This window comes from Euwallacea fornicatus, chromosome 6 (assembly GCF_040115645.1).
Source record: "Euwallacea fornicatus isolate EFF26 chromosome 6, ASM4011564v1, whole genome shotgun sequence".
Taxonomy (NCBI): domain Eukaryota; kingdom Metazoa; phylum Arthropoda; class Insecta; order Coleoptera; family Curculionidae; genus Euwallacea; species Euwallacea fornicatus.
The window spans coordinates 5544017-5555184 of NC_089546.1; the positions used below are offsets into that span (position 1 = coordinate 5544017).

Sequence of the window (11168 nt, forward strand, 5' to 3'; positions counted from 1 at the left end):
AACAAACTCATCACACTGCCTCTAAAGATCTTTGTAATATTCTAATTGCCAGCAATCCAAAACCTTCCATTTATATATCTCTATATAAAAGCTCTTATTCGATGTTATACTACAAAAATAAAATATAAAATATATATGAAAATCTTCAAAAAATGTCGTGTGCATAAAGACTAGAAAACTTTTGGGTTCAAAAACACAATTACTGACACCTTTTTCACTGCGAAACAAGATGGGAATTGCTAAATCCCACTGAGATCCTGGAATCTTTACTTTTAACTCCTTTGGCCAACCTATGCCTGTTCTCAGTTGCCTCTTCCAGAAACTTTGGCAACCCCAAAATGGTTGGTTTATCCTTAGGAGTTGAGTGCAACAAAATATCCGGATGGGGTGTAGGCTTGTTGAAAAATGCCTTTTGAATTAAATCGTTATCCAGAGGGTTTTCTGTGACGAAGCGACGATCGGATGAAGGTGTTGATGGCAAATATTGCTCGGTAGGCCTATCTGATGCTCTAAAAGCATCCAGAAGATTCTCCCCCGAAACGTAGGAAGGGGAAGAACTGGAAGATGGCAGGTACTTCGAAGTAACTGCCTCAGAGAGTTTGTCAGCTGTCAAAGAAGTATCCAGGATAATTTCTCCCGAGTGATATTTTGGAGTAGTTAAGGGGAGATATTTTTGAGTGACGATAGTTGGGACGGTCGATGTGGATGTGAAGGTATCGGAGAATCTTTCTCCTGACCTGAAATATTTCTGTAACGAAAAGGTGATATCCAGAGTTTGCGCTATTAATATTAACATACATGACTTGATTCAAATGGTGGTTGAACTTCAGTGTCTGGCCGGTATTTTCCAGAATTGTCCGGTTTGTATTCGCCCGAGTGGTCTTCCCGGTATTGGCCGTCATCGATTGGTTGTCCGGGGATCCATGGAGTGAACGGAGGGATCTGGAGAATATAAAATACGAATCAAAATGGATATTGCAAAGAAACGTGATAGAAGACGTAAATTGATATTCGAAATCCATGATCCTCCGTCCTTAAGATGTCATTAAAATCGGCGTTAACAAAAATTAATTAAAATACCTTATACGATATTTGTTAAAATCATATTTAAGTGTGGAACGCAGTTGCGTGAGCTTTTACATTACAAGTATATTGAAGCTGTCACTTTTTATATGTAGCTACGTTCGCTTTTTAGGTTTCATACCAATTTTTTGAATTACATTTTTTGTAAAAATTCTAGTATGCGTTTTGCAATACACAAAACAACATTTCGTTGTATCTCACAGGTCTTTTGAGTACTTAAATGGCATTGCAAGCCATTAAATTATTTAATCAACGCCAGATGCAATACTCTCATATCTCGACGTCTTTCGTTAAAAGAAAATATCCTTGAAGTATACTAGAGTTGTTAAAGACATACTATTGTGCATCACTGAAAAAAGGAAATATTTTTTGGCAAAATTTGATCTACATCTATTCTATCTATCTATCCTTCGATATTCAAATTGCATAGTCTTCTCAATGATTATTTAATCTCTTCTTTAACTTCTCCTTCAATAGGTAAAGTCTTACATTTAAATGAGCACCTTCAGGATGGAATCCAGCTTCATCAGCTACATAGTTCACTGTGTACAGTATCCCGTCCGCCCCCGTATATGAGTAACTTCCTTTAACTAAAGCTGCAGCATTATTGGCGTCGTGGATGGAAGGAATGTCTTCACCAGTTTCGTTTCTCTTTATTCCATTGCTGGTTTCGTAACTACGGAAAACGCAATAAGGTAAATAATAAAAGCGCCAGAAAGGTCATTTGATATACACAGTGTTTGGTTCACCGATAGACGTCCGAAAGAGGCTTATTTTGAACATGTCTGACGTAAGCGTCATGGATTTCGAGTTATCGTAATTTTTCCAAATTCTACCAAATTAACTGGGTAATTCCATATTTCCATTTATATACATGGAAATGAAAATTTTCTCAAACATTCGATACAACTATTTTTCCGTATAAACTTGAGTATGTATCTTATCGATGTCGAACATGTAACAGGATCTACATATGAAAGAAATATGACCTTCTAAAATTCGAAAAATGAGTATCAAACTCCGGCCCTGTCAAGAGATGAACAGAAAGATGCAAATGGAAGAGTAATTCAAGTATATTTAAAAAGTTCTTTGACCACTACTCTTTCGTGTAAAGTATTGGAAGATACAGGCCTAATGTTGCATAAAGTAGTCAATTAAAAAAGAAAAAAAAATTTAGGAAAAAAATATGACGATTTCACAAATTGATTAAGGTTCAAAGGTCAATAAATGCAGTTTTAAAATTTTGAAAAGTAGCACTTTTTTCCATATACACTAGATCCCATTGCATGCTTTATTTCGATAAAATGTATATAGAATCATGTCAAGCATTTGACAAAATATTCATTATCATTAATGTGGAAGTGAACCGTGAATTTGGTAAAATTGAGAAAAATTACGATATCTCGAAATGCGTGTTACTTAGTATGATTAATTGTATGGTAAAATACTTTCAAAGTCATCTTGCCAACTACTCTCTTTTAGATGTGTACCCGAGAATCAAACACCCTGCACATTCTATATGAACATACGCTTCATCTGTGTACTTATCTAGATTTTTTGTCTAAATAAACGAATCTAAAAGGTGAACTAGAAGCATCGAGATCACTCATTTCCGAATATTCTTAACACCAATATGAAGTCTCAAGTTGCTTAAAATGTGAGCTCAATCCGTTTATTTTTCTAAAATTGTAAAACTTAATTATCTAACTATCTCGAGGAGTTCAAAATCGGTTGAAAGGTCAATTCAATTTAAAAACGTCAAGTTTATTCCTGAGTACTTCAACCCTCAATATGGGGTCTGAATCCGTATCGTTTTCTAGGCTTTCTAAACTGAAGTCGAGAACTCAGCTCAAATTGAAAACTTATAATTTTCTAATAGACGCATACGGAAACACTAATTTTTGTGTTTTTAGCACCGACGTGTAGTGTCCAACAACAATTTTCCGGCCGTCCTGAAAAGTCGAAATACGCAGACGGTGATTTGAAAAATCGTAAAGTCGAAATAGAAAATTCTAGAAGATTCTTTTTTGAATATTTTACGTGTCTGCACGTAACGTCCAATTCTTTAAGATGGGAGATCAACCTTTCATCGATCATTCTTATAATTGATCATCTTAAAATGCCGGAAAAGGCGACTTCGTCGCTCACTAATAGTCCACAGCAAAAAGGTATTTGCAACTATAAACGTTTAATATCTATATTCCTAAAATAGATACATTTGATTTAATACACCTGAGCTTTGACGTCTTATTTGTTTAATTAAAATTATTAATGTTTCGAAATGGCTGAAGAGACATTATGCAACGGAGCATTCCGACTATGCGAATGGCAAACGGCTAATGAATACATTATTAAAATGATCAGCCTGTTGACCCACATGAATTGCTGTAACTTGATAAATGAGACGGGATGTACTAACGAATGTTTACTTTATTTGTCTATTTAAACCTTTTACCTGTATCTATATTCCGAAGGGGCACTCCATAGGAATTCGTACTGAAGAACCTTCGCCTTCCCTTCCCCCGCAGATCCCCAGAAGGATGAAAGAAACCAACTTATAGCAAAATATAACTGGAATAAAAAAAAATTATATATATATATATATATATGTATATATATATATCAGCTAAATCATGATAAATCTATAACCTCAATGATAAATTATGCTTGTGAAAAAATGAGAAATTATGCTGAAAATGTCTTTTTTTTATAATCGATTTTTCACGTTTCGTCGAGTTTAAGGCGAAGATTAATTCCACTGATACTTTGAACTGAAATCTGGCAATATTCTTAAATTTGTTGCATTTTAGCTTCTAGCTGCACACACGTAATTAATCTTGTCCTTACCGGCAAACAGTTAGGTAATTCCGGTGGAACACCGCCATTTGCCGAGCTCAATATTTTAACAATTATATATTATTTACCAATTCGACCATCTTCAACAGAAAATATTACAATAAATGCGTATTTCCTATATGCCATGTGGGCCTTAACGAGCCATTTTTCGCGACAAGCGAAATGCTAAAATTTGTTGTGAAATTCGTTTCTATCGAAAACTTCATCGAATTAAACTTGTATCGATCGTCTCTTCCGACAACTATCAAAGGATTGAATTATCACCTGCACTGCATCATGGAATTTTCCTCATCTGGGTATCTACCCGTTTTCTAATACCGCTTTGAACGGGTTCAGTACCATGCAGGATCCGCTTTCCGATATCGATTAAAAGACAACATTATGGCTGCGTAATTGGTTTTTTTTTCATGAGATCCGTTTACTGACTCATGGTTGATCTGATTTGGTCTCAGCGCAGAAATGCGAGAGTAGGAAGTAAACCATTTTATCATCAAGCATCATTGAAGTAAATGTTCATTTCGAGGTATAGGAAGTTTTCCTCGCATACAAGGCGTTGCAAAGTATTGCCCAAGACGATATGTAGGTTGGACTCGACGTCGAAATATACGAAAAAGTCGCGTATAAACTTTGATCCCACATTGGCTGATCATCGACATACGTGATGTTCAAATTCCGAAATTCTTCTAAAATAATTCCTTTGCGGTTTCTAGAGTTTGCAGATACTTATAAGATATACTACGTGTTTCTGCAAATTGATTTCCTCCACACTTGTGAGAAATTTTTTAAATAAAAATTTGAATTTTCGTCATGTAAAATGCTCAAAATTTGCCATTTTTACATAGTATGTGGCAGTTATTTACAATTGCAAGTTTAACAGAAAATCCGATCTACTTCACTAATTTATATAAGTGGTTCCAGATATTTTTCAATCATCGTTTTCAATCAAAATCGTCGTACTTCCCTATACTAATACATCAATGAAGTGCCCCTGTCCGCGACGATACTGCACTCGCGGTGGAGAGATTAGCAAGACTAAACAAGGAAATGTACAGTTTCCACGAAAAAAAAAATATAACAAAAACATATCGACAAAAAGAAAAAAGTAAACAATGATATAACATATCTAAAAAAAAATAAAAAACCTTTGCACAGAGCTGGATAATAATCACTGGGGTATACGAAACGGTTAGGAAGGAACTTAGGTCGGAGTCGGGGCTAAAGGACAGATGAGGAAATTAAGTTATCCAAGGGTTATTGCCTACACGCAACATACCATACAGAAAGTCTATGTACGCCACTGAATCACACCTTCAAGAATATCTTGAAAATTATCATTAATAGCATTATCAACATTTTTGCCGGCAGGAAGGAAATTTGGTAAAACATGCATTTAGTTTGCCGTTTCCATGGTAACAGTTATGTTTAAGTACAATATACATAAAGAAACTTGCAAATCAAGATAGAGAATATCCATTAGTCTATGACGGGAAGAACCTGAAACAATGGTATGAAACATTAAGTAAGGACACTACTAACACAAATAATTCCAAAGGCATAAAGATGCATTCATTCCCTAGGTAGATTAATGCCTTCATAATGAAGGACCGACAATTCCAACAATGAAAGTAAGATACTTATCAGCTATAATCTACCTACAATCTTTTGTGCATCACGAATATAATACGATTTCCTGAATCTCCAATGATAAATTAGAAAATGGTTTAGTGGTTCTTATAATCCCACCCCGCCAGAGGCTCTCCAGGTGATAATTGGAGGGATGCCTACCAATTAAATCTACCATCACAACGGCGGAAAAAATGCTATCAAAATGGTTGAAATCAGCTATCAAACAGGCATCCTGAATATGATAAAGAAACAGATAGAGTGAACAATCGGGGATAGTAAGATAAATGAACTAAATATAAAAGAAATACAAAAAAGTGTGATAAAAAAACATGATTGAGCGGACAGAACGTGAATACGGACAAGCAAATTTTCAGATTGTGTGTGAAGGCACTTCCCGGTGTCCTGTAACTGTTTTCGGATTTTTCAATTTGGTAATCCAAAACGAGAACACGCACAACCATCAATTTATTCAATTTAGTTCATGTTCTGCCTTGTTGAAATCATGAATGCGGAATTTTGTTCGTCAAAATTTAGTTAATTTTTATAAAAAAATTGTTTTTCCATTTCTCTTTTTATTAACTTTCAGTGAGAACAATCCCATATCTTTAAGTTTTAATTTTTAATTTTTTAGTTTTATATAAAAAATTAACTTTATTTCACAATAAAAATTTAATAATTTTCCCTTATCATTGCAATCTTCCATTTCTAGTAACGTTTAATTCTTATTTCACTCTTGTTTTAAGTTCAGATTAGTTCATTATTTATCACTTTTTCGGCAATTACCAACTCCTTTTACCATTTTTAATGTGGAAAATTGCTTTAAAATTCGCTTGTGTTTTATTGAAATTATTCTTAGATTTTCTTTTTTCGGGTTCTTGTTTTAATTGTACATATTATTTTAGTCAATTTTCCTTCTTTACACTCTATTGCTGATTCGGGTGGAATTTTAAACTTGCTTTTATGGCCATTTTTTCCTTAACTCGTTCAAAGGGTCAATTTTGTGTATTCTTGTTAGTCGTTTTTATGTTATCTTACTTCTCTTCACCCTCCTCCTTTTCGTGATTTAGTTTCGCCCCGCTAGCAAAGAATGTTAACGCGATGTTAATATTTTAGACTTTTTACACGTTCATTTTTCAGTATTGTCATTTTTCGAATTACATATCTAAGTTTAAAAAAATTATAAACGTCGATTTTAGAAGCGGAAACTCTGTAAAATTTAGTAATTTTAAAAATATTTTTCATCTCATTTCTGGACAAATCTCTTAATATTTATTTTTAGAAATCAATTAATTATCTTAATCTCTAACGAAGCACGTCCTTGGCAAGCTATTTAGCTTAGACGAAAGATTTGAAAATGTTCAAAACCTATACATTTTGGACGCAAGTAAACCGGATCTAATACACGTTTATAGCTATCTGCTGAGCTCTTAAAATCTTATTCAGGCATATTTTTATGTGCCAAATATGTTAATTTTTCGTATAAGCATCGAGTCGCATATCATAACAATGATTAAAATTTTAAATATTTAAAGACTATAACTTTTTTAAATGGGTAAAAACCAAAATGAGAATTTTGCGTGAGAAGGCGTAAAATTCCATCATTATAAGTAATTTGGTTTGAGCACTTACACATGAATGCAGAACTTTTATTTTGAGGAGGCAACAACGGAAATCCCGCAATTAAAAAGTATTTTGTTTTTTTTTTTTTTAATTTTTTTTTATTTAAGAAAAACTATTTAATTATGGGGTTTGGCATTCTAATAATCGATAACATGCAAACATAAGAATGTATAAAGTCCGTATATGTCTCATGAGGTCCAGTTCAACTGAACCGCTTTGGAAAAACTAACCAAACCTTGGAAAATATTTCCTTTAAACTATAAAGAACAGTTTCGGAAAACCATATTAAAAATCACATTGACTGCCAGCAAATAAACAAAATCAAATTTTCTCCTTCTATCGATAAATCTTACACCAACTTGGTGTAAATTCACACATTTCTACCTGTTAAAATTCCATCGCACACCTAAACACTCGACACAGTCACCGGACACGTGATCTACAACGAAACCACCCTCCTCTTTTACTTACTTTAACTGGTAACATTGCGACTTGGTGGTATCCAAAATGAAGAGACACTACCGTCCCCTAATACGTAATCAGAACTTTATACGATGAATATATGACCCCACTAAAAATTGAGCAAAAAAAAATTATTTTTAAGGATTAGCCGAAACGAAATCTGCCCATTACCATAATCCTAAGATGGTTTTGGGTTAATAGAATGCATCTATTAAGAATGTGGTGCAATAGCCTTTATGGTGTATGGTAATTTGTTTCTAAAGACAACCATTTCCGCATCTACTTAATGTCTCAGGAATATCTATTTAATTTGACCACAGGATCTGGTATGAATTTCTTCAGATTTGGTGAACTTGAAATGAAGCAATAAACCATAGAAACGTTCGGTTGTGGACAAGAGCACGGAAAAATTTCAAGGAAAATTCTTTTTTGTTAATTGTTCATGTGCTTGTCCTCAAATTTTGTGGATACGGGGTGAGGTAAATGTTGATTTTATCGTATCATATTCGCCTTATGAATGTTGTTTTCATGAATGTTACTGTTAAAACCAATTTTTTTGGGTAGCAGTATGGAATACTACGCAGTTTTCGTCATCTATGGGGGCAGTATCAGCGAATCAGTTTGGTTGCGTGGTGAATTTTACACATGCTATGGCAAAAAAAAAGTATTTTTCTGAAAATTGTCGAACGACAATGGTTGAAATGTCCCGTTGTGGTCGGGACCAAACGTACATTCCAAAGAATCTGAAACCTAGTCAAGAGGCTGTTTCCGAAACACTTAAGTAATTTAAGACTTTTGGAGGTGAATTTTGTTTTCTTTAAACCTAGACGTTCAAGAAAACCAAACGTTTCTACTGATCGAAGGATAAAAAAAATATCTACTGGAAATCCTTAAACGTCCTTCAAGGTTATTCAGAACAAAATTTGCAAGAATACCAACATTGCTGTAAATACTCGTAAGATGTTGGTTGTGGGAAGTGGGGTTGGTGCAGCGAAGAAATCATTCATTTCTAAAAAAAAAAAAATAATAATAATAAAAAAAACAAGAATGAAATTTGTTCAGGAATGTTCAGATTGGTCTCCTTCAAAGTGGGGTGCCGTCCTTTTTAGTGACGAATCTAGAATTTAACGTTTCGATTCCTATTGGAACATTTATGTTTGTGCAAGAGCTAGATTTGACCCTAAATAGCAAAAAACCAACAGTTAAACATAGTGGTGGTAGTAAAATGGCGTAGGTTGGTCGCGATCCGACGTTAAACCATTAGTTAAAAATGACAGGATAATGACTCGGTCTCTACGCAGAGATATTCTCGAGTGATATATGTTGCCGCTTGCAGATGAGGAAATGCCTTTAATGTGGCGTTATCAGCATGACAATATTTCAAAATATACCGGTCTAGTCAAAAATTGGCCGACGAAACAGCAAATTACCACCTTAGACTGGCCGTCTGAATCACCGGATTTGAATCTGATTGAGCTTCTCAGGAAACACCCGGAACAGAGGATTGGAAACAAGAATGTGTCCAATCGAGATTAATTCTGGAAAGGTCTGCACGAAGAATGGCCGAAAATTCCCATTTTTATCTACCAAAATATAGTAGACTCAATGGAACGTTGATGTCGAGCTGTTGCAAATTCGCCGGGGTATTCTACCAAATATTTATTTATTTAATGCTCTAATTTATTTTTTACAAAATCTACGAAGTGTTCCGTTCCTTCGTTCTGATCGGTTTGTTAATTTTTATTTTCTAACACGCGTAGAAATGAATTGAACGTTTTCTGTTGATAATATTAGAAATTATGTTTTTAATATTATGAATAAATTAATTATATGAATTTAAAAAATGGACAAAACATAAATTTGGAATTTTATGTCACATGTTTGTTCGTTGGTAATCAGTATTTTAACGTGAAATCATCATACGTTTAGAATATTTCAAAGTTTTTGGCCATCACTGTACATAGCGATATGAATTTCATTCACTCCTTAATTGAAACATTTCGAAAATCCAAAGATTTTTTTCCAATAAAAATTTTTTTTTCGCAATTCTCTAACGCGCCACTTGTCAAGTTTGAGACGTATTAAGGGCCAAATAACCGAACTGCTGACAAGTTTAACGCGAGAATAAAGCTCATGTTAAGATAGAATCCGAATTACGCCGTTGCTTTCTTTTCTCATTCATTCAAGTCGAAGCTCATCAAAGCACGTCGATTAGTGGGATGCTCGGCAGAATATGAATCTGAGGTGGATGCTTTCGATGGTTTCAGTTTAGCGTGAACAACGGTTTTCACGTTTATAAATCGAAAATGAAGAAAGTTGTGCTTGCTGTGGAAAAATTTGGTTCGCATGAGACTTAATGACTCCAAAAGCCCCGGCAGTCGGGTGTATTTTTTTGCGAATGAGGCCAAGAGAGTCGCAATTGTTTGAAGACAAGTGGATATATCGTTGAAAGAAAGAAAAGGGTCGTTGCAAACAAAAATGGCTGTTTGTCTTAAGATTGGCAATCGATTCCGGCAATCTCGAGACAACGTGAACTGTTTCGTTTGTTAGAGAGGTCACATGACACTTATTTGTCCACAGATAAAATCCAGTGCCTCTAACTCTCGACAGAATATACTTGAAGGGAAGGAAACTGATCGACGAAAAAGTCCACGTAGTTTTCCAGGCTCTATGCGATGATCGTGAATCGGCATCACGCAAGCAAGATGCGCGTCCTTTGTAAAGTTCCAACTCAAACAAAACTCACTTGTTTGTCACTGTCATTGTCACTGTCACTGCGCGTCACTGTCACTTGTGCCGTTAAATAATGCGATCGTAATTAGGTTTATAAAAGAGAAAAACTAAATTGATGAAGTCAGCGCCACAATTCAACCAAGAGTGTAAGAACGCAAAAGAGCGATTTCTACGTTACCAACAACTTAAGTACTAAAAGCACTGACAAACATCCATAGGCGTACCACCAACTAAAGGGCCGCTATTGGCTGGATCCCCGTGTATCACTCAGTAAAATGGATTTTTTACAATGCTTTAGTAGTTGTGTTATCTCAGGGAAAATATGACAATGTCAAAATATGAATGTCCTTGAACAAACAGGCCATTTTGAGAGAGACTAGTTCCAAAATCCAGTCCTTATCAGTAGAACTAATACAAGAAAGAGCATGGCACAGAGGCGTGCAAAGGGGGAACGTTACATCTTATCGACACGGGACGCCAAAGATCTTATGTTAACACGCAAATGCAAAGATGAGATCGTACATTGTCTATTGATAGCTCATAAAACAACGAACAAGTTTATAAAAATTGTGACGTCAAAGTGATACAAAGTGACTGTACAGGGTGGCCCATTAACAATTTATCCCTCCTTCCTCCCATGTAATTTCTTTATTTTTGACATTAAGGAGAGGGTTCAAACGGAAAATCCCCTCGTTTTAGGAGTAGAACTTAAAAATGTCCTCGTTGTCCTCCCCCGCATGACCAGTCCCACCGCACGTGACAATTTTTTTTTTAATTTAACATGTAAC

The 11168-nt window shown here is 34.9% G+C and overlaps 1 protein-coding gene across 2 annotated transcripts; it reads right to left on the bottom strand.

The window, feature by feature from the left end:
* Positions 1 to 16: 16 nt before the first annotated feature.
* Positions 17 to 10593, bottom strand: LOC136339746 (uncharacterized). 2 transcript variants are annotated; one of them, XM_066283195.1, is made up of 7 exons: positions 10394 to 10593; positions 7819 to 7999; positions 7657 to 7756; positions 3539 to 3654; positions 1573 to 1759; positions 799 to 942; positions 17 to 748 (listed from the first exon to the last, which is right to left on the bottom strand). In XM_066283195.1, the coding sequence occupies exons 3-7, from the start codon at positions 7669 to 7671 to the stop codon at positions 215 to 217; spliced, it is 996 nt and encodes a 331-aa protein (XP_066139292.1). In that variant the 5' UTR covers positions 7672 to 7756; positions 7819 to 7999; positions 10394 to 10593; the 3' UTR covers positions 17 to 214. The 2 variants fall into 2 exon arrangements, with proteins under 2 accessions (XP_066139292.1, XP_066139293.1); XM_066283196.1 differs by lacking the exons at positions 7657 to 7756; positions 7819 to 7999; positions 10394 to 10593 and adding an exon at positions 4008 to 4058.
* Between the last annotated feature and the right edge of the window lie 575 nt (positions 10594 to 11168).